The following is a 23,115-nucleotide window of genomic DNA, read 5'->3' as shown; positions in this document are numbered from 1 at the left end:
CAAGTTTGTCACCGTGTCTTTTTATGCTTAGATTAAATGAGTGGCTGAGAATGATTCTCCCATTCTCAACCTTTTTTATTTTGTCAATTGAACTTACCTCTATATATATATATATATATATATATATATATATATATATATATATATATATATATATATATATATATATATATATATATATATATATATATATATATATATATATATATATATCGTTGAAAATCAAATCAATTATAATTCATTTCTCGAATATCGAAAACCGTAGTTACTCACTTAAATGATATCCCATAATTACTGAAAGACATATTGTTTTATTGAATATATTGTTTCAAAGGAAAATTGCACAAGTAAGAACAACAATAGTCAGCCGGAAGTCGTCCATTCATCACCGGTGACCGAGCCTCGGGAATCTGTTTCATTCTATTCATGGCATGCACTTCAATTCAATTCTTAAGGTATCATTAATCCGTCATTAGATTCCGATATGCTTCCGTATTTGCGTTTCAATTAAGTTCTTTAATTAGTCCCGATGAACAGTTAACCCAACCCATGGAAGGTCTCATTTATGCCAAACACAACTCCTTTTTGTCCCTTTTTCGACCTAATCTGATTGAGAATTGCGAACATACCTGATGAAAGTGCCGGGTTACATCAATGGGACTCATATTTTGCAAAATCTATCACCGCAATTGTTTCATTCTGCATGCAATGATGACGGAGGATGAAATTAACCTGTGTATATCTATTTTTTGCTTAAAAGAATCATGAAACTTCGGTCACAATCTCATCTTCAACCATGGAACCTCTTTAACAAGTTCAAGAATCGGTTTTTGCTTGGTGCGTTTCTTCTTCTGGTAGTTTCCACGGAAGTTACTGAGTCAGGATTCCTGGTTAACTCACTGCCAGGTTTGCTAGGTGATCTTCCTTTCACACTTGAAACTGGGTAAGGCCAGCCATGCTCTTTGTAACAAAATCTAATTTCCTATGCAGATTTCTGGAGATAACAATGTACTTTACTCTTGCTAATTTGCGCTTTTATATATTATTCTGTCTTTTTTTTTATATAGTAAATATACTAACTCTTAAAAGAACAATGTGGTTTAAGCTACATTGGGGTAGGAAAATCTGATGAAGTGCAATTATTTTACTACTTTGTTGAGTCTGAAGGGAATCCAAAAGCCGACCCTCTCATGCTTTGGCTTACAGGAGGGCCTGGTTGTTCTGCTCTTTCTGGGCTTCTGTATGAGATAGGTATGTCTAAGATATGTAGTTTTTATTACTGAATAATTAATGCCACAGTATGTGTCTTTCTCTTTCCATCATAAATTTAAGAGGATATTAGTTTAAGTGTTGGTGTTGTTAAGTTGTAACAGGCCCATTCATGATCAACTATGCAAATTCCACTTTGGAGAAGCCAATGCTCCAGATAAACCCTCACAGTTGGACAAAGGTGTAATTTTACTACTTGTATATAGTATTTCATTTTAAAGTTTATAATTACTTTTAATGTTAAAAAGCCAATTAGTACGAGTGTCTTGATAATATAATTAATGAAATAAGTGTTACGTTTTAGGTGGCTAATATAATATTTCTTGATCAACCTGCTGGATCTGGATTCTCCTATGCAAAATCTCCTGAAGCTTACATAACAAACAATACATTATCAACAATGCAGGTTTACCATTTTTTGAGAAAGGTAATTAAGGTCATTTTTACTTTCCATTTTTCAATTTGATGTACATTTTGGATGCATGCTCACATTTTTCTATTTGTGTCCTTGAAAATGGATTGCAATCTATGTGTATCAAAACTTAACAGTGGCTCATGGATCATCCTAAATTTCTCAACAATCCATTGTATCTTGGTTCTGATTCCTATGGTGGCATAGTGGTGCCAATGATTGTTCAAGAAATATATAATGGTATATTCTTAGTTAAATACTTAGATTTCAGAAACACAAGTATATGATTCATTATAATCTTACATTCATCGAGTTTCAAAATACATAGAAGTCCACTAATTAAGTTTCTTTTGACTAAATAGTTTCTCTTCATTAAGAGGTTTTCAGCTTCTTGTTTCCCTCTTTTGTAGGTAATGAAGTTGGAGGAGGGCCACATATCAACATTAAAGTACAAACTATTTACCTATAATTACCTTTTTCTAAAATGAACAATTGTTGGTGCATGAGCTTGATTGCACTTGAAAAAAATTGACCTAATCTTTTCAAGGATCACTAAATTCTATAAAATATTTTGCAACTTAGGGATACGTGCTTGGTAACCCTTCAACAGACGCAAGTTTTGACTGTAATTCAAAAATCCCATTCGCTCATCGTATGGGACTTTTATCAGATGCAATCTACAAGGTAAATATAACTACAGTTGGATAAATCACAATATGTCTGGGAATTAAGTTTTATGTTTTTAAAGTCTACTAAAGAAAATTGTCATGGAGAATACTTGAATGTTGATCCCAACAACAGTGTTTGTACACATTATCTTCATGTGGTAGATAAGGTACGCAAGTTAGAGCCTTTTTGTGACACTTTAACTTGGATTACTTACTAACTAATAATGTCATTTTCAGAATATTTGTATATTCCGTTTATTTTATTTTTATTTTTACTTTTTTTTTTGTTTAAATCTACAGTGTCTGGAAAGAATTAGAAAAGCTCACATTTTAGAGCCTTTTTGTGACACTTTAAATGCCTTACGATCCGATCTCTTTAGGAGACGCTTAAGATTTCTTGACAATACCTCTATGGATATTTGGTCGTTACCTCAACTTCATATACAAGGCTGTCGCGTATTACTCTCTCTCTCTCTCTCTCTCTCTCTCTCTCTCTCTCTCTCTCTGTGTGTGTGTGTGTGTGTGTGTGAATAAGATTTTTGTGTTGTCACAGGAGGACAACTACCTGTACTCGTATACATGGGCTAACAGAAAAGACGTGCGAGAGGCTCTTGACATTCGTGAGGTTTGTGAGTTGTATTTCTATCCATGTTCATAACCATCAGGAATTTAAAGAAATCGAGTGGGTGCGATGCAATGAAACCTTGCGTTCTCCTGATGATCATAAGAAGGCCTTATCTTACACGCACAATGTCCCTAGTACAGTTGCCTATCATCGACACCTTGCTGATAGAAATTGTCGAGCTCTTGTATATAGGTGTTACGCTTCATCCACCTCTTCCTCTCAATATCATATATCTTTATATAACTAGAGTCTACTTGGCCTTTAAGGGGTATATCATAGTTGGTTCTCGGGTTGTATACTTCCAAAAAGGTCAAGGGTTCGAGTCTAAGCAACTGCAACATTGAGAGTTTCAATTCTAATATGGATTGATCTTTTTATGGGCACTGGACGCTTATACCATCCACCTAGTAGGCCGTTGTTTACCTGATTTACATCCCATATGATGCTCCAAAGGTGGGTAGGTGGGGCAGGACAGTGTAGGCCAGCTCAGGGTTGTTGGAATAATAATTCTTTTGCAGAAAATTGAAGTCCACTATTTGTCGACCTTGTTCATGCATGCATGCAGTATTTAATTTTTTTTATTTAAAGTAAATAAACGTTGGTTACATTTTACAGTGGAGATCATGATATGGTTGTTCCATATTTGGGTACGTTAAACTGGATTGAATCGCTAAATCTGTTAGTTGTGGATGATTGGAGACCTTGGTTTGTTGATGAACAAGTAGCCGGGTTAGTTGTGTTTTTATTGATATGATATCATCAAAATATATGCTAAAAATACAAATATTTTGGTTTTTCGAAACTATTTTGCTATCTTATTTTCTTGTAGATACACCATGAAATACTCAAACCACGACTACAACTTGACATTCGCTACTATAAAGGTGAGAAATCTTCCTTAAAAACTTCTCCTCACCCTGGCTTTCCCTTGTCTCATGAAAAAGGCAATCTTTGACTTTGTAAAAAGGTTGACTATTTGTCAAATATAACAGAATGTGTACAAAAAAATGTTATGATCAAGATGTTTGACCTTTTTTGTGTTGTTAAAGGGAGGAGGTCACACAGCTCCGGAGTACAAACCTAAAGAATGTTTAAGCATGCTTACAAGGTGGCTTGCTAATGAAGATTTGTAAGCAACACTTCATGTGGAGTTAGAACTTTTGTTCCTTATGTTGTACTTTTTTGTAAGTTAATTTCGATAGATATTGTAGTGTGTTTATCGTACAATAATTCTTCTAAAGCAGTTGAAGACATTTGCAAAAGTTGATGAGATACTTTACATATAGCCCTTCTAATCTACTATGACAACACCTCCACATTTGTTAATAAGTTGATTTTTTGTGATTTCTATAAAATAAATAGCAAGTATATATTCATTTTTTTAGTCGATTTCGAGAATATTAGGTTAGATTGCTGTATTAAGCAAATTACAAAATGGTATCAAAACAGCATGATAGTTGTTTTAACCATTGGAAGCTTGTTTTTTTTATGCTTCGACCTCCAAAAGAGATATTTTAGTTATTTTATACCATCTTAGCCTGATCCAATATTAAATGAAGTCCATTTGAAAGCCCAGAGTATTAAATTGTAAGTTTGTAACCACTTTGCCCTAAAGTGAACAAAAAAAACTCTAGAGAACAGCTACATGTCACTATGCATAATGGATTTTTTTTATATATTTAGAACAATATAAAGATTAAAGACAGTAATTGTTTTTTAAAACTAAAAGTTGATTTTTATAGTCAGGTTTTTCCTGTAATTTCTAAATTCGTTTGGTGATAATGCTGTTAACAATGTCCTCATATCTCAATAAGGAAAAGTATATGTGGCTTAAAAATCTTATTAAATTATGTTTATTAATTAGTAACTAAAGATGGCCATTCATTCATTTATTTTAACTTTCAAATGGCATATACTTGATTGGTTTATATACATCTTTTTTAAATAAAACTTGTCTACTTCTAAATCCGACTTCAATTTTCTTTTGCAAAAAACAAAATACCCCAAAATTCACAATCTGTAAACAGCTCCTTATCAAATGAGTGATCCTACTTTTCCTAATGATGCAGACTGCTGGAATGGAAATTACACAAATAAAACATAAACATACCAAATGAGAAAACTATCTTCTAATTATACAATATTATAGAAAATGAATATCTAGATATTCTAAACAAAAACCAGAATTATATATACTATATACTAAGATTAAAACAAAAAAACAAAAACAAAAAGAGAGAGAATGAAACAAGCCAAACAAGCCCTTAGTAAACCGGCTTCCTACTCTACTGACAGGCATTCTCAGTATAAAAATCAACCACTCTAACTCAAAAAACAAACAGAGCACTTGATGATCAAATTGTGGATAACAAGGTCAATTTGGTAATTTTGAATCCGCCCTTGCAGACTCCGATAATTGGTGGTTAGAGAGATGATGTGATGAATATTATCAATCAATCGGCTCTCAATCTCAATATCTCCTTGGCAGTTCTCAATCTAAAATATGGCATATGCTCCTACAAAAAATAAAAGATATTTACTACTATTTATTACAAATTTAAAAGCAATAAATTTGGAAATGAATATATATATATATATATATATATATATATATATATATATATATATATATAATTTGTTTTCTTCAACATTCTCTATTAAGTTATTACAATATGGTTTACCTGATTGAAGCACAATCCAATGTCTCTGCTATAAAAATCTGCATATTTTATCATGAACATGCCACAATCATACCTGCCCACAAACAAATCCAATTATTAAAAAAAAATTAAAAATTATAATCCCAATAAATTACAATCTCTAAATCCCAATGTCCTAAGGAGGGCATTCATGTCTTTTGCACAAACGAGAGATCAATGGCATTATTCAACTTGTAGAGTAGATGAATTTCATTATCTTTATTCTATTCAATTATCATAAAGTCAACAAGAAAAATGTCCAAAAGCCACCAATTTCCAAATTATCTAAATTTCCTTTTTTGGTAAATATTATGAAAAAATTTTCAAGAAAGTTAATAGTATACACACCCGTTTTCTTGATTAGGAAGATCAGTGACAAATTCTTGCTTCCAACAACTGACATCGATGTTTTTTCCAGTCTTGTCCTTCACCTCATCAGTGATGTATGTCGCCTGAAAACATGAAACAACACATAAGATTCATACATGGATGCGAGGGTATTTTAGTCTCTTTACACAAATAAGGTCGAGAAATGGAATCTAGCCAGAAAAATGAAATTGAAATCTGTTATGCATTCGGTTGGCAAGAAATAGAATGGAATTCTTTTTGGAAAAAGAATATTTCACTTTTAATGGGGGGTATTTTAGTCTTTTAAGAAATAAAGAGAAGAAAAGGAATTGACATACCAACATTTTCATTACTTTCTTATCAGCCCCTCCAAGTGAGTCAAGATACTGGAATTTTTCTTCTTTTTTGTTGATAACAGCCAAACACCAGTGTATTTCTTTATGAATGGGAACAAATATCTGCTTAAAACTATTATTAGTGAAGAATTATAAAAGAAAAAAAAATAGAAAATTAAAATCTTTTCATTTACCTTGTCACACTCAAGAAGACCATATCCCAATTTCTTCTGTGTAGTCCATCTTCTAACTGACTTATAGTCATACCCTGTTCTTCCACTTATCAACTGCCAAACAAAAAATTATAATTTCAAATGATAGGTGTGTTAAACTTAGTTTATAAATTGAAATAATTTCTTAAGTTCTAAGATATTCAAGTGAGGGGGCTTTATGAAACATTTCAGATAGAAAAGGATAAATTAGTTTTTATTTTAAAAAGCCTTTGAAGAGGTTTATCAATCGGACAAGGTTTGTGATAATAGTTTTTTGAAAAAAAAAAAAAAGAAAGCCAAAGTGGAAAAAGTAAAAAGTCTTTAATAGAACAGGAGATGCAATTCAAGTTTTCCATTTCCATTTAAGTATTCAGGATATATCTAGAGCCTAATGTCTATAATTGAGATGTTTTCAAGTGCAAATTAAGTAAACTCAAAACAAATATAGATTTATAAAAAGAGAATTCTATTCAGATGTTCACATTTAGGTTTTCTCAAGTAGAACAATAAACATTCTAAATAAATTCACAAAGTAAGATGGAGAATGATGATACTAAATTTACTTTGCTTTCCTACCAAATTTATTAATTCACTTACCCTAAAACTATTTTTTTCACTCAAAACGGACAATATTCAATGATATTATGCTAATTAACATCGATCATGAATTCATGATGAAGGTTGCTATCTAATGGTCAAAAGTAATGCTAATCAAGAATTCAAGATACATTCAGTTTCAACAATTGTCAAATCAATGAAGAAGAAAAGATATAAAAAGGAATGTGATTAACCAACCTTCTTGTAGAAAAATGTGTTGAAGAAATGACATTTCAAAAACTTTTGGGGATCCCTAGTTTCCCTCTCCTTTAGCAACTCGAGATAAACATTGATGACCTATAATAAAGAAATCAGCAGTGTAAGATTGCATATTATTAATACATTAATATACTTTCATATATAACATTTTAAGTCAATAATCACCTCATCATTTAACCATGCCTTAGGTCTCAAACATTGCAGAACTTCTCCTGTGATTGTAATATTTGAGTTTTCATGATTGACAAAAGCCTTCCTCCTACAAATTTGAAAGTCCATTTAAAAACCGACAAATCAGATGAAAAAAAAAGTAAAGCATTCTTGGTTTGTATATGGTTTACTACATATCTACAAACATACACACACAAACATTAAAATATACCGATTAGAATAAGAAAGCGCATTATCAACCATTTTCTCTTCGTCCTCGGTAAGAGGTCTAAAAGGGTCATTTAAATCCTGAAAAAACAATCAATTTGATATGAAAAACAGTTGATAGAATATATAAACTTCAATCCAAATTACCAATGAAAGTTGAATACAAACTGTTTACCTCCTTTTTCTTAGCAGGATGTGATTGTTGATATAAAGCTCTCCTTTTTTCGTGTAACTCAATATCAAAATTTATTCTCCTCAGCTTAGAATCACTCCTTTTTGCAGATTCATACAACTTCTTATGCAAAGGCGAACCCATATCTACATCCATAGCATCTGAACCCCGGTTCAGAGACATGGATTCCAACATCTTTCCATTTGTCAACTCAGATAAAACTTCAGAAGAAGTTGAGGGTGTCTTTTGATCCAATTCCCAATATTTGGCTGCTATTTCTTCTACCTCCCCTGACCTATGAATGTGTTTTATCGCATCTTTCACCATTTCAACCTCCTCAACACTAGAACTCCTAGAAGCAGCCTTGTCATATTTAAAATTCTCCTCTTTATCAACATCAATTACCTCCGTCGTATCCTGCTTTTCAAACACAACAAGTCTGCAAGCACCAATTGCAGATTCCTTCGCGTGTTTGTACTTCGAAAACAGATCATTCATATTTTCACCCGAAATGTAAGATTTTTGCCTAACAATCCCACTAGAACCACCATTGAGTCTTTTCACAGTAGAAGTAAATCCACTAACAATTATACAAGGAGCATGAACTTCTCTATTGATCGGGGCTACCGGCTTAGGATATTGGCTGAGCCTGGAAACCGAACTTCTTGAAGTTTTCGTTGGAGCAATGTGAGGCGAAGACCAAGATGATGATTTGAGTTTCTTCGCAACGTGTAGAGAGTTGTAACCGTACACAGATGGTGATGAAGTTTGAAATTCTGCGTCGCGCTTGTTCCGATTAATCGTTAAAGCACCCATTACTGCTGAAAAATGAAATCGATCTAGGGTTTTCTCCAAACCCTAGGAAGAATTTCTGTCAAGCAATTGTATGTTAACATACAAACAGCAACAAATTGAAAATCTAAAACCCTAGAATAGGAAAGGATTGTGAATTTGGCGTAAAGTTAGGGCTCGTAAGATTGGAGTAAATAGTTTTGTGCTGGGATAAATTGACGTTGATTTCAGCTGCGAATATGTCTTACCGGCTGGGTGTTCACGGGTGGGTTTTAAACGGTGAAACCGGTCAAATTACGCAAGGGTTAGTTTAGCCGTTTGTATTTTTTTTTTTTTTTTTTTTCATGTGGTTTCAAATTTTCGAAACCGTAATAAACGTGTTTTGTTTTAGAGCAACTCCAACCATAAATAACTAAATTGGTGATTTGTTAACACTAAAATGGTGTTTGCATTCCAACCAATCATTAAAGTTGTGATTTTTAAAGGCCAAGTAGTTTGACCTTCATATTTGGTGTGTGAAGTTATCCCAAACACTAAAATGATGTTTTTTAAAGGTTGATTGGAACGAGCACACCATTTTATTGGCCTTTATAATTGTGTTTTAATGGTTGGTTGGAGTTGGTCTTACTGTTTAAAAATTTTCAAGCGGTATAAACTTGGACCAAACTCGAGAATTTATATATATAAATTAATTTTTAATATATATATATATATATATATATATATATATATATATATATATATATATATATATATATATATATAAGTTCAATTGAAAAATAAAAAAGGTTGAGAATGGGGGAATCATTCTCAGTCAATCATTTATCTAACATGTACACCTTAAAAAAATGCGCGTGTCATTTTTCATTAAGGATATCTTTATAAATTAGCCACTTTTTTATATTGAACTTACATGTTCGTTGTTATCAGTTTCCGATTTGATGATATCTTTAGCTCGTTTGAATCGGATATGAGGAATTCATTATCAAGATTCTTTTCTTTATATAACTCGTTAGCAATTATACGTATTTTTTCCATTAATCGTGAAGTTTCGCATCTGTATTTCAATTTTCTTCTTCGTATTCAGTTTCCGATTTGATTAGGTATGTATATCGTTTGAATATATCGGAGTTCATTATCAAGATTATTGTTTTATATAATTTGTTAGGAATTACGCGTATTATTTTCGTTTTTGCTGAAGTTTCGAATATGTATTGGAGTTGTTTCATCGGATTTTTGTTATGTAGTTTGAGATCTTTATTTCAAATCGGAGCTGATTTAATTTTCAATTGGATATATCGTTGTAGTTTTTACGCTTTGAACTTAGAGAGATTGCTTAATTGCATCATCTAATCGAGTTGATTTAAGTTTCTTTCAGATATTTTGTACGTTGAGGTGAGATATATTCGAAATTAACCAGGTTTTCATATTTACGACTTTTTTTGTGAGATATATTCGATATTAAGATTGTTTTTATTTATTTATACAGATTATTTTGTTTATTATGTCAAATTCTAGTGTTATTGATGGTGATTTGTATTCTTTTATGTGTGAGAGTGAAGAAGAAGATGTTGAAAACTCATTTTTTGAAGGTATCAGTTATTGAATTATTTTGTTGTTTTTAATTTTGCTGATTATCATTTATTGACATATGAATATGTTACTATGAATAAATTGTTGTCTTATTCATATATGAATAAACGTGTGATATGTAATTTCGAATTTATTATTATTTTCGTTTTATTCATATATAAATAAGTTATATTTATTTTATATATTTTGAATCCTCATGAATTTTATGTATTCATATATGAATGTTTTATTAATCCATTAATAAACATTGTTTTTTGTTTTATTCATATGAATTTCATGTATTCATATATGATTGTTTTATTCATATATGATTGTTTTATTCATGCATTATTAGATTGATTTAGATTTATAATTTTTTAGGTGGTGAATCGTCGAGTTCAGTAGATGATGTGCAATATTGTGGTGATATAATTGGAGAACATGTCTATAAGCCAGATGTACCTGTTCAACTTATTACATTTAAAGGTTTAATCTTCAAATCATTAAAGTTGGCCATCAAAATGTATTATGAGTATGCTGAAATGGTGGTGTTGATGTGAGACTGAGCACGCAGTCAAGGTTCGATAACAAGATTATAAAGAAGAAACATGTTATATGTAATCGTGGTGGCAAACAGAAAAACAAATCTTGTGACACATTGGGTACAAGTGGTGTTAGGAGGAAAAGAAATTCAAATTCAAGAGTTATTGGTTGTCAAGCAAAGATTATATTTGAATCCGTGTATGGAACTCCAGATTATAAAGTTTTTCAATTTGATGAACTTCACAACCATCCACTTGAGAAGAGAAGTGATTTAAAAAAAACGAGGCAAATGTCATATTCAGAAAAAGAGTTTATAGTGCATGCTTCCACATCAAAAATAGGCCCAACTATGGCTCATAAGTTGAGGGCAAGTATGAGAGGTGGGTATGAGTTTGTAAAGCCCAAAGTAGTTGACAATAAAAATTTAAGGAGAGATATCAACAAGGTTATAGGTTATAAAGATGCTCAAATGATAGTAAACACAATGAATGACCGTCGAGCTCACTATCCAAATTACACATTTGAGTTTAATTGTCAAGATGATGTTTTGGACTGTATGTTTTGGGCTGATGAAATGGAGAAGACATATGATGTTTTGGATCAGTTGAACCAAATATAATGTCATCGACATAAAATTGAAGAAGCATCAAATGATCCCTTACTTTCTTTTGAAATAAAGTGGGATCAATGGATTCTTGTTTAAATTTAGCCATTTTAAAAAAATTTGTAAGAGTCGCGTACCAGGCACGAGGTGCTTGTTTCAACCCATACACTATAACAGTGATTAGGATACTTATCGTTAACAAAACCGGGTGGTTGTTCGACATATACCATTTCTTCAAGAACACCACTGCGGAATGCACATTTTACATCCATCTGGTAGACATCAAAATCCTTGTGTGCTGCATAAGCCAGAAAAATTTGTACTGCCTCGAGTCTTGCGACTAGAGAAAAGGTTTCTTCATAATCCATTCCTTCTTTTTGACAATAACCTTTTACGACTAATCAAACTTTATTTTGAACAATATTGCCTTCTTTATCAGTTTTATTTTAAAAAACCCATTTGAGACCAACTATCGAAACATCATCAAGTTTAGGAACGAGTCTCTAAAGCTTGTTTCGTTCAAATTCTGCCAACTTAGATTGCATAGAAATAACCTAATTAGAATGTTCTAATGCAACCTTGACAGTTATTGGTTCAATTATTGATATAAAACATTGAACATACAAAAATCTTGATGAACATTTAACACTTCATTTTTGGCTTGAATCTGGGCTCGAGTCAAAACACCAGAACTTGGATCACCAAGAATCTGTTCCTTTGGATGATTTCTTGTTCATTTGTCCATTGGTGGAAATGAAGGATCAAATTACAATTGTGCATCTTCATAGACTTTGTTAGTTTCCGGTCCTTCTCTAGTAATTGAGATATTGTCATCAAAATCATGAAAGTCAATATTTTCGTCATTACCCTCATCATGAGTCAATCCACTTGGCTCCCCCTCAACCAATGGATTCGTTATATGCTGCTCCCACTCTAAATTAAGACAGTTAGACAGATGCTCCCCCTCGACATCAGGATGGTTAGACATATGCCCCTCCCCCTCGACATGATTATTAGGCGAGACTTGCATCCTTTCGACATTGGATTATGTGACTGATGAAGAATGTGCATCATTTTCGTCATTTGAAATTGTCGATTCATCAGAATGTTTCGATGCATAACGAATTTGATTATCATCAACATTGATTTTTGAATCAATTGCCTTATCATGAATACCAAAAATTAAATCAAGATCAACATCAAATGTAAGCATTTTCTCAGATTCAGAAATTATCGGTTATTGAATGAATGCTTGTTCACTTCTCTTGACATAACAGTCATCAAATGTGAGAGTGAAAGTTTGTTCAATCTTCCTAGTGCGCTTATTCAACACTCTATAGGCAACAAAATTGTAAGAATATCCTAGAAAAACCCCCCTCATCAGCATTTGTATGAAATTTTACAAGATTATCTTTGAGATTCATGATGAAACATCTGCACCCAAAAACATGGAAAAATTTAACATTAGGTTTCCTTTTGTTTATAATCTTATAGGGTGTTATATTGAAACGACGATGAATAAATGAACGATTTTCCATAAAGCAAGCTGTCGAAACCGCTTCAACCCAAAGGTATTGAGGAAGATTCGCATAAGTGAGTGTAATGCCCGTGTTTCTAGGCTAGGCATTAATATTGAAATTATAGTCTAGGTTAACCTTTGTAACTCATTTTGAAGAAATGAAAAGGAGTTATGTGAATATTATGTGAATTATGTGTTTTATGCTTAATTATTAGGGTTTAATTAATTAAGAATAAAAATGAGCGTCAAAAATAAATATTAGATAAAGCCGATATCTATTAAGAAACTTGTAGTGGGGGTGACAAGGATTACGGATATATAAAGAATACCGAAATCCGAGTTATAACGAAGAAGTTATGACCTGTCGAAGTTTCGCGACAAACCGGCACGGTGCCGAATGTCGTAAAAAGTGAGTTTTTGATAAACTACTTTTTGGCCTTAGTGCTCTAAACGAAACTCGTAGTGTTCGTTAAACCGAGAGTAGGTATAAAAAGAACGCCCAAATCTGACTTCGTATGAGGAAGTTATGATTTTTCGAAGTTTCAGCTTAGCAGTAGACAGCTAAAAACTCGAATTTTAGATCGAGTGATTTTTAGCCGACACGACCTAAACGAGAATTGAAGGTCTCATCAATAGTAGCACAACGGTAAAAAGACAGACGAAAACAGACGTCGGATGAAGAAGTTATGAATTTTTAACGGATTTCCTGTCCCGGTCTGTTAAAAATAATAATATAAAAATTAAAGTCAAAATTAGCCAACGGAGTCTAAACGAAAGTTGTAAAGTGTAATTTTACCTACGCGTACATATAAAGAACGTAAAAAACGGAGCTCGCATGCGAAAGTTATGGATTTTAGAAGTTTTGGCACGAAAACCGAGAAATTTCGCATAGGTGGCTTCGACCACGTCACCTTCGCTTAAAACATGCCACGTGTCCGAAATTGTGCTGAGTCATCCGAGCTACTGAGTCATCCGATCTCGTGAGTCATCCGAGGTGGTCCAATGGCTGTCCGACGCGTGCCCTTTATCACGTGTCCGAGCCTCGCAGTGAGCCACGAACCCCCCTACTTCGGACCCTAGACCTCGGTCCACTAAGAAGCTGCCAGCAGCCCCTTCGCACGCACAACCCATGTGCGAGCCACCTGCGCACCCTCGCCTGCTGACTCATCCCTCCTTAACCGACTTCGGACCCCTATAAATAGAGGGCTTGCGAGCCTTCTCGGGTAGTTTTGGAATTTTGCCACATTTAGCCCCTTTCTTCATATTTTCTTCATCTTAACATCCCCCAAAGCCCGATATCAATTATAACCCCCGGAATACGCCACGAAGAGCCCGAGAAGCCCGGAAAATTTATCTTTTCGGTTTCGAAGCCCGACCCTCGCAGAGCCCGGTTTCTGAATAAAACTTCCGGTTTTATTAGAAACGAACATTTTAGGAAACGAATTGCTGCCCGATTTTCATCAAATCAAGTGAGTGTATAGTCACCTTCATCTTACACCTAGATATGAAGTATTTTATATAAAATACGTGCTACGTGTAATTATATTAATTGTTTAATTGAGGTGACTGTTGAATTGATGTTTTATACAAGTTTTAAACTGTATATGTATTTTTATCTACAAATATGTTGGGTAAAACATGGGTAGATATTTGATGTGTGATGAGATAAAAATAATGAGAGGCCTCGATGTGATTGTGATTCAGTCATCTAGCGGAGTTTGGATGACGACCACGGACTTTCTAGACAATCCAGTGGAACACTGGCAGGCCCGCAACCTGTAGGTGTAATGAACTTGAGTGTTCATTCGTTGTACTCCATCCCCCTCATGGTTACCTTTAGGACATGTATGGCTGAGGAAACCCCTTAGCAGTAGTGTCCTTCCCGATGATATTCTTTAGGCTAGGTCCCTTGTGATAAGTGTTTAGGGACGTAAAGTGAGGATAACGGGAACAGGTAATCAGGGTTATTGTTGATTGATGAACTTAATAAGTTTATTATTATTGTGGGTTGAAAACCCTATATGCTCACCAGGCTCCCAAGCCTGACCCACTCAACTTTTTATGTTACAGGTAGTGGACCCCGAGCATAGTCGGAGGACGATGAGAGATTTTTGGATTATAGGCCAGTAGTTGTAAATAACTGTTGAAAGGCTTATAATGTCTTGTTTATGCTTTTGATCTGTATCGGAACATGACATCCTGAGGTTTTGATATGAAATGAAATTATATATTTCTTAAAGAAAGGTTTTGACAAACTTTTATTATATTTTGTATTGGGGACCAATTCCGCAACATCTTTTAAAAAGATTTCTCTGATTTTATTTTAAAAAGCATAAATTAAATCGGTCTTTTCTGGCCGAGAAATTAGGGGATGTCACAGTTGGTATCAGAGCATTAGTTTAAGCGAACTAAGAAATTGTAGGATTTCTAGACTTAAACTTAGAATGCTAAGTGATGATTGTGAGATGAGTGTCTAACATATTTAAGACACGAGCACTAGTTTATTTTAGGAAAGGTGCCTAAAATGCTTTTATGTGCTAAATGTTATATGTTTGCCATATATGCCATTATTTGTTCGGATCTATAGTCTGTTGCCGACCGGATCTGGAAACCTTATGTGTATAGGATTCTAAGCGTATGATTACGAGATTAGAACTAACATGTAAACATTTCGGAGTGATAATGGAATTTAAATACCTATCGAGGATAAAGACCTAAATTCGCCTTATTTGGTATATAGATTGTAATGGCAAGAACTCGTAGTGGAGTTGCAAATGCAAACGGAAACAGGGATCAACAACCTCAACCTCAAGTAGTTGAGCAAGTACCTGTTGTAGGAGCTGCACCTGAGCCAATGATGATGGTTGGGGTACAAGCAATGATGCAGATGATGTTAGATCGCCAGATGGAGGAGACAAGGCGATTACTACAACAGCATAGGGAAGAGACTACGATACCTGTTGAACAGCCCGTATTGAATGAAGGGCAATCAGTAGGAGGGAACTATAGTGGGACTCTTGGTCAAGCCAACCCACCGATAGTTAGACAAAACAACCAGGATGGAGGAGTTGATGGATGCGGATGCAAATACAAAGATTTCATGGCATCTAAACCACCATGTCTATCTGGAAGTCCGACACTAGTGGAAGTCATGAACTGGATCTCCGAAATGGAGACGATGTTTGAAAGTTATGAGTGTAGCAACAAACAAAAGACCGCATTTGCAATTCATCTGTTAAAGTCTGGTGTACTGAACTGGTGGAAGTTACTAGCTGATTCGATGCCCAAGGGAGAAGCTAGCAAGATGTCTTGGGAAGATTTTGTGGTACAACTGAAATTGCAATACTGCTCAGAGCAGGATCTTCTGGAAATTAATAATGAGTTCCAGAATTTAAAGAAGGGAAAGATGAGCGTTACTGAATACGCTGCTAGTTATACTGAAAAGATGAAGCTTGTTCCTCATCTAGTTCCAACTGAACTCTCTAAGGTCAACAAGTTTGCCCTCGGATTACCAGCGGACTTTGGTCCGATGGTTAAACAAGCAACCACTTTGAAAGCCGCTATCTGGGCTGCTAAGAATGTGGAGATTCAGATAAGAGAGAAGGGTCTGGAGAGGGCAGAAGTTGGTGAAAAGAGAAAATTTGAAGGAACTTCAGGTTCCAATAAAAAGAACAAGTTCTCGAAGACTGGTTCGAGAAAATTCGGAGGAGGAGGTGAAGTGAAGTGGTGTGAGAAGTGCAAGAAAAAGCACTCTGGGAAATGTAATGAGGGGGTGACTTGCTACAAATGTGGAAAGACTGGGCATTATGCCAACGTGTGTCCGTCCGACAAGAGGGTATGTTTTGAGTGCCATGAAGAAGGGCATGTTTTTAAAGACTGTCTGAAGAGGAAGGATGCAGCAAAGCCCAATCTACCACCAAAGCCGAAGGCGAGAGCCTTTCAAATGACACTTGAAGCTGCGAAAGAAGAAACCGATGTCGCTTCGGGTACCTTTCTCGTAAACGAATTGCCTGCCCAAATTTTGTTTGATTCTGGAGCCAATTACTCCTTTATATCGCATGAATTTGGTAGAAAACTAGCTTTGCCTGTAGATAGACTAGTTAATGCCTTATTAGTCGAGATTGCTAGTGGCAATTTTGTACCTGTTAGCCATTGTATGAAAAACATCCTCATTGACTTGGATGAGAATAAGTTCCACGAGGAATTATTTCCTATCGAGTTAAATGGATTCAAAATAGTTTTACGAATGGATTGGCTTAGCGCCAATGACGCCGAAATATTGTGTAGGAAGAAGATAGTAAAAGTAAACCCGCCAGGGAGAGAGTCGTTTATGGTGTATGGAGACAAACGCAGAGTAAACTCTGGAATCATTTCCCTAATGAAAGCCAGAAAGTGTTTGGCCAAGGGATGTACATCATATCTAGCGTTCGTGATCGATGCTCAGAAGGAGAAGAAGGAGGTGCAGAATATTCCGGTGGTGTGTGATTATCCAGAAGTCTTTCCCGAAGATCTTCCCGGATTGCCCCCTGATCGACAAGTAGAATTTCGTATCGACTTGTTACCAGGAACGACACCGATAGCAAAAGCACCATATCGATTAGCACCAACAGAGATGAAAGAACTTATGACACAACTTCAGGAGTTATTGGGACAAAGGTTTCATTCGACCTAGTTCATCACCCTGGGGAGCCCCAATGTTGTTTGTAAAGAAGAAAGATGGGAGCATGAGAATGTGCATCGATTACAGAGAGCTGAATAAAGCGACGATAAAGAATAAGTACCCGTTGCCGAGGATCGATGACCTGTTCGACCAATTGCAAGGTTCGAGCTATTTCTCGAAGATCGATCTTAGGTCGGGATACCATCAACTGAAGGTGAGAGAGCAGGATATCGAGAAGACTGCGTTCAGAACAAAATATGGACACTATGAATTTTTGGTTATGTCGTTCGGATTAACCAATGCCCCAACAGCTTTCATGGATTTGATGAACAGGGTTTGTAAACCATACCTTGATAAATCCGTGATAGTATTCATAGACGATATCGTAATTTATTCGAAAAGCAAGCAGGAGCATGAAAAGCATCTGCGTGAGGTGCTAGAAGTCCTGAAAAAGGAGAAGCTGTATGTAAAGTTCTCCAAATGTGAATTTTGGATTCAAGAAGTCCAATTTCTAGGTCATGTGGTTAACCAAGAAGGAATAATGGTTGATCCAGCAAAGATTGAAGCTGTGATGAAGTGGGAACAACCAAAAAGTCCTACGAAGATTCGAAGCTTTTTAGGATTAGCTGGATATTATCGAAGATTTATCCAAGGCTTCTCTTCGATCGCTACTCCATTAACAGCTTTGACTCACAAAGGAGCTACTTATGCTTGGAATGAGAAGCATAAGGAAGCCTTTGAGAAGTTGAAGAAGAGATTGTGTGAAGCACCGATTCTTTCGTTACCTGAAGGAGTTGATGACTTCGCAGTCTATAGTGATGCCTCTGGAGTTGGGTTAGGTTGTGTTCTGACCCAAAGGGATAAAGTGATCGCGTATGCATCGAGGCAATTGAAAGAGCATGAAAAGAACTACCCCACTCATGATCTGGAGTTGGCAACGGTAGTATTCGCCTTAAAGATATGGAGGCACTATCTTTATGGTACTAAATGTAAACTTTTCACTGATCATAAGAGTCTTCAATATCTCTTTAATCAGAAGGAATTGAACATGAGGCAACGGCGCTGGCTAGAGTTACTCAAGGACTACGACTGTGAGATACTTTACCACCCTGGTAAAGCAAATGTTGTTGCTGATGCTCTCAGTCGGAAGGTAAATCTTGAAAAGAAAAGGCCAAGAGAGTTGAGAATTGAAGTTGTCTCTACAATTGTGGAAAGTATAAAGAAAGCTCAAGAGGAAGCTTTAGAGAAAAATGACCAGAAGGAGGAACGTTTGGGTAAAACGTTGGTGTTTGATACAAACGGTCAAGGACTAAAGGTATTCAAAGATAGGATTTGGGTACCTAAGACGGGAGGAGTAAGAGATCTTCTGATGGAAGAAGCTCACAAGACCATGTACTCGATTCATCCCGGCAGTATGAAAATGTATAGGGACCTAAAACCCTATTACTGGTGGCTGACGATGAAGCTCGATGTTGCTAAGTATGTGGCCGAGTGTGTAACTTGTGCTAGGGTTAAGGCACAACATCAGAAACCATATGGCAGTTTAGAACCTTTACCTGTACCCATGGGTAAATGGGAGGACATTACCATGGATTTTGTGACTAAACTGCCCAGAACAAGGAACGGTCACGACATGATTTGGGTGGTCGTTGATCGCTTCACTAAGAGTGCGCATTTCATAGCCGCTAACGAGAAATGGTCTATGGATAAACTTGCGAATTCTTATGTGAAGGAAATTGTGAGGATACACGGTGTTCCGTTAACGATTGTATCCGATCGTGACAGCCGTTTTACCTCAAGGTTTTAGAGGAGTCTACAAGAGGAATTAGGTACCAAGTTGTGTTTGAGTACAGCTTACCATCCGCAAACTGATGGTCAGAGCGAACGAACGATTCAAACATTGGAGGATATGCTGCGAGCATGTACCCTAGAATTCCAAGGTAACTGGGATGAACACTTACCTCTAGTAGAATTTTCCTATAATAATAGTTTCCACTCAAGCATCAAGATGGCACCTTATCACACTTTGTATGGAGAAAAGTGTCGAACGCCATCATGTTGGCTGGAAGCTGGGGAAAAGCAGTTTATGAGACCTGAAATAGTCCATCAAACTGCTGAAAAGTTAAAAGTGATAAGGGAAAGGATGTTAGCTGCTCAAGATCGACAAAAGAGTTATGCTGACAAGAAAAGACAACCGATATCCTTCGAAGTTGGAGATTCGGTTTTACTTAAAGTCTCGCCGTGGAAGGGACTTATAAGATTTGGTAAAAGGGGAAAGTTGAGTCCAAGGTTTATTGGACCATTTAAAGTTCTTCAGAGGATCGGGAATCAAGCTTACAAGCTAGAATTACCGGAAGAACTGGAGGGTATTCATAACACCTTTCATGTGTGTTATTTGAGAAAGTTCACGGGAGATGTGCCCGACATAATTCCCATTTCTGAATTAAGGTTGGATGAAAACAAGAGGTTGATTGAAGAACCTGAGGCAATCGTTGACCGTAAGACTAAGAAGCTGAGACGCAAGATGGTCGATTTAGTGCTGGTACGTTGGAAACATACGAATGGGCCAAATCTCACCTGGGAAACGGAGAGTGACATGATGAGTTGCTACCCGCATTTGTTTGCTGATGTGTGATTCCGGGGACGGAATCATCCTAAGGGGGAGAGAATTGTAATGCCTGTGTTTCTAGGCTAGGCATTAATATTGACATTATAGTCTAGGTTAACCTTTGTAACTCATTTTGAAGAAATGAAAAGGAATTATGTGAATATTATGTGAATTATGTGTTTTATGCTTAATTATTAGGGTTTAATTAATTAAGAATAAAAATGAGCATCAAAAATAAATATTAGATAAAGCCGATATCTATTAAGAAACTTGTAGTGGGCGTGACAAGGATTACAGATATATAAAGAATACCGAAATCCGAGTTATAACGAAGAAGTTATGACCTGTCGAAGTTTCGCGACAAGCCGGCACGGTGCCGAATGTCGTAAAAAGTGAGTTTTTTATAAACTACTTTTTGGCCTTAGTGATCTAAACGAAACTCGTAGTGTTCGTTAAACCGAGAGTAGGTATAAAAAGAACGCCCAAATCTGACTTCGTATGAGGAAGTTATGATTTTTCGAAGTTTCAGCTTAGCAGTAGACAACTTAAAACTCGAATTTTAGATCGAGTGATTTTTAGCCGACACGACCTAAACGAGAATTGAAGGTCTCGTCAATAGTAGCACAACGGTAAAAAGACAGACGAAAACGGACGTCGGATGAAGAAGTTATGAATTTTTAACGGATTTCCTGTCCCTGTCTGTTAAAAATAATAATATAAAAATTAAAGTCAAAATTAGCCGACAAAGTCTAAACGAAAGTTGTAAAGTGTAATTTTACCTACGCGTGCATATAAAGAACGTCAAAAACGGAGCTCGTATGCGAAAGTTATGGATTTTAGAAGTTTTGGCGCGAAAACCGAGAAATTTCGCATAGGTGGCTTCGGCCACGTCACCTTCGCTTAAAACATGCCACGTGTCCGAAATTGTGCTGAGTCATCCGAGCTGCTGAGTCATCCGATCTCGTGAGTCATCCGAAGTGGTCCAATGGCTGTCCGACGCGTGCCCTTTATTACGTGTCCGAACCTCGTAGTGAGCCACGAACCCCCCTACTTCGGACCCTAGACCTCGGTCCACTAAGAAGCTGCCAGCAGCCCCTTCGCACGCGCAACCCATGTGCGAGCCACCTGCGCACCCTAGCCTGCTGACTCATCCCTCCTTAACCGACTTCGGACCCCTATAAATAGAGGGCTTGCGAGCCTTCTCGGGTAGTTTTGGAATTTTGCCACATTTAGCCCCTTTCTTCATATTTACTTCATCTTAACATCCCCCAAAGCCCCAGTATCAATTATAACCCCCGGAATACGCCACGAAGAGCCCGAGAAGCCCGGAAAATTTATCTTTTCGGTTTCGAAGCCCGACCCTCGCAGAGCCCGGTTTCTGAATAAAACTCCCGGTTTTATTAGAAACGAACGTTTTAGGAAACGAATTGTTGCCCGATTTTCATCAAATCAAGTGAGTGTATAGTCACCTTCATCTTACACCTAGATATGAAGTATTTTATATAAAATACGTGCTACGTGTAATTATATTAATTGTTTAATTGAGGTGACTGTTGAATTGATGTTTTATACAAGTTTTAAACTGTATATGTATTTTTATCTACAAATATGTTGGGTAAAACATGGGTAGATATTTGATGTGTGATGAGATAAAAATAATGAGAGGCCTCGATGTGATTGTGATTCAGTCATCTAGCGGAGTTTGGATGACGACCACGGACTTTCTAGACAGTCCAGTGGAATACTGGCAGGCCCGCAACCTGTAGGTGTAATGAACTTGAGTGTTCATTCGCTGTACTCCATCCCCTCATGGTTGCCTTTAGGACATGTATGGTTGAGGAAACCCCTTAGCAGTAGTGTCCTTCCCGATGATATTCTTTAGGCTAGGTCCCTTGTGATAAGTGTTTAGGGACGTAAAGTGAGGATAACGGGAACGGGTAATCAGGGTTATTGTTGATTGATGAACTTAATAAGTTTATTATTATTGTGGGTTGAAAACCCTATATGCTCACCAGGCTCCCAAGCCTGACCCACTCAACTTTTTATGTTACAGGTAGTGGACCCCGAGCATAGTCGGAGGACGATGAGAGATTTTTGGATTATAGGCCAGTAGTTGTAAATAACTGTTGAAAGGCTTATAATGTCTTGTTTATGCTTTTGATCTGTATCGGAACATGACATCTTGAGGTTTTGATATGAAATGAAATTATATATTTCTTTAAGAAAGGTTTTGACAAACATTTATTATATTTTGTATTGGGGACCAATTCTGCAACATTTTTTAAAAAGATTTTTGTAACATCCGGATTCCCAGGTATCTTATTTTATGTATTTTATTGAGTATAGAGAGAGACTCGGCGAGTAGACGCTTAAACTCGCCGAGTAGGATCGACATTTGCTGACTGTATTAAATGAATGGACTCGGCGAGTCCGCGCTGTTAAGTGAAACCCTAATTCTCGGGGCCTGAGCCCTATTTAAAGGCCTTTATGGCCTCCATTTGCGGCCAATGCCCCCCAGAGGAACCCTAGAGAGAGCAGTAAGAGAGTTGAGAGCAAAAGGAGGCTATTTCTTCATCTTTTGTGTGGTTTGGCTTGAAGGAAGATAGGAGCACACATCTAGGACGTGAAGGGGACTGGATCTGAGCTAATCATCTTGTGGTATCATCCTTGGAGTGTTATGTGATACATTGAGATTTTTATAATTTTGTGAATGAAAGTATGTTTTTAAAATGTGAAAAATTTGTTTTGAAAAATTTGGGTGTTACAATTTCTCTGATTTTATTTTAAAAAACATAAATTAAATCGATCTTTTCTGGCCGAGAAATTAGGGGATGTCACAGTGAGCATCGTTCTCGCCGCTTCACATAAGGAACGATTTCTCCT

General features: G+C 36.0%; 4 protein-coding genes across 7 annotated transcripts in view; 3 read left to right on the top strand and 1 right to left on the bottom strand.

Moving 5' to 3' along the window:
• The window catches only part of LOC145116991 (serine carboxypeptidase-like 18), a 179,709-nt gene extending 175,473 nt beyond the window's left edge, over positions 1-4,236 (top strand). Inside the window, exon 15 of the mRNA XM_079053294.1 lies at positions 4,024-4,236. Coding sequence (XP_078909420.1) covers positions 4,024-4,107 — 84 coding nt within the window. The 3' untranslated portion in view covers positions 4,108-4,236. The remainder of the gene's footprint in view (positions 1-4,023) is intronic.
• LOC145116992 (serine carboxypeptidase-like 18) lies at positions 300-2,389 on the top strand. Of its 4 annotated transcripts, none has more exons than XM_079053298.1 (8): positions 300-455; positions 761-943; positions 1,106-1,251; positions 1,365-1,450; positions 1,574-1,696; positions 1,819-1,921; positions 2,092-2,129; positions 2,264-2,389. In XM_079053298.1, the coding sequence occupies exons 1-8, from the start codon at positions 427-429 to the stop codon at positions 2,387-2,389; spliced, it is 834 nt and encodes a 277-aa protein (XP_078909424.1). In that variant the 5' UTR covers positions 300-426. The 4 variants fall into 4 exon arrangements, with proteins under 4 accessions (XP_078909424.1, XP_078909426.1, XP_078909425.1 ...); XM_079053300.1 differs by having other exon boundaries at positions 302-455; positions 538-943; XM_079053299.1 differs by having other exon boundaries at positions 305-455; positions 1,374-1,450.
• On the top strand, positions 2,418-3,703 carry LOC145116993 (serine carboxypeptidase-like 19). The gene is made up of 4 exons (XM_079053302.1): positions 2,418-2,516; positions 2,650-2,805; positions 2,903-2,974; positions 3,590-3,703. Exons 1-4 carry the CDS (start codon positions 2,418-2,420, stop codon positions 3,599-3,601), a joined length of 339 nt encoding a protein of 112 aa, XP_078909428.1. The 3' UTR covers positions 3,602-3,703.
• Positions 4,237-5,088: 852 nt separating the features above from the next.
• Positions 5,089-8,977, bottom strand: LOC145116217 (ubiquitin-like-specific protease ESD4). Its single transcript, XM_079052582.1, has 9 exons — positions 7,938-8,977; positions 7,767-7,843; positions 7,550-7,643; positions 7,364-7,462; positions 6,551-6,643; positions 6,360-6,479; positions 6,022-6,125; positions 5,656-5,728; positions 5,089-5,490 (listed from the first exon to the last, which is right to left on the bottom strand). Exons 1-9 carry the CDS (start codon positions 8,748-8,750, stop codon positions 5,428-5,430), a joined length of 1,536 nt encoding a protein of 511 aa, XP_078908708.1. The 5' UTR covers positions 8,751-8,977; the 3' UTR covers positions 5,089-5,427.
• Between the last annotated feature and the right edge of the window lie 14,138 nt (positions 8,978-23,115).

Source organism: Lactuca virosa, chromosome 5, assembly GCF_052849685.1.
Source record: "Lactuca virosa cultivar CGN04683 chromosome 5, Lactuca_virosa_CGN04683_v6, whole genome shotgun sequence".
Classification (NCBI taxonomy): Eukaryota; Viridiplantae; Streptophyta; class Magnoliopsida; order Asterales; family Asteraceae; genus Lactuca; species Lactuca virosa.
This window is presented reverse-complemented; position numbering and strand designations above follow the sequence as displayed.

Excerpts from the sequence above, each read along its gene's own strand:
- LOC145116992 (XM_079053298.1), top strand. The coding sequence starts at position 427 with ATGGCATGCACTTCAATTCAATTCTTAAG. Across the intron at positions 944-1,105 it reads CCTTTCACACTTGAAACTGG|CTACATTGGGGTAGGAAAAT; the intron begins GTAAGGCCAGCC and ends ATGTGGTTTAAG. Across the intron at positions 1,922-2,091 it reads TGTTCAAGAAATATATAATG|GTAATGAAGTTGGAGGAGGG; the intron begins GTATATTCTTAG and ends CCTCTTTTGTAG.
- LOC145116993 (XM_079053302.1), top strand. The coding sequence starts at position 2,418 with ATGTTTTTAAAGTCTACTAAAGAAAATTGTCATGGAGAATACTTGAAT. Across the intron at positions 2,517-2,649 it reads ATCTTCATGTGGTAGATAAG|TGTCTGGAAAGAATTAGAAA; the intron begins GTACGCAAGTTA and ends TTAAATCTACAG. Across the intron at positions 2,806-2,902 it reads TTCATATACAAGGCTGTCGC|GAGGACAACTACCTGTACTC; the intron begins GTATTACTCTCT and ends GTGTTGTCACAG.
- LOC145116217 (XM_079052582.1), bottom strand. The coding sequence starts at position 8,750 with ATGGGTGCTTTAACGATTAATCGGAACAAGCGCGACGCAGAATTTCAA. Across the intron at positions 6,126-6,359 it reads AGAAAGTAATGAAAATGTTG|GCGACATACATCACTGATGA; the intron begins GTATGTCAATTC and ends TCATGTTTTCAG. Across the intron at positions 5,491-5,655 it reads TTGGATTGTGCTTCAATCAG|GAGCATATGCCATATTTTAG; the intron begins GTAAACCATATT and ends TATTTTTTGTAG.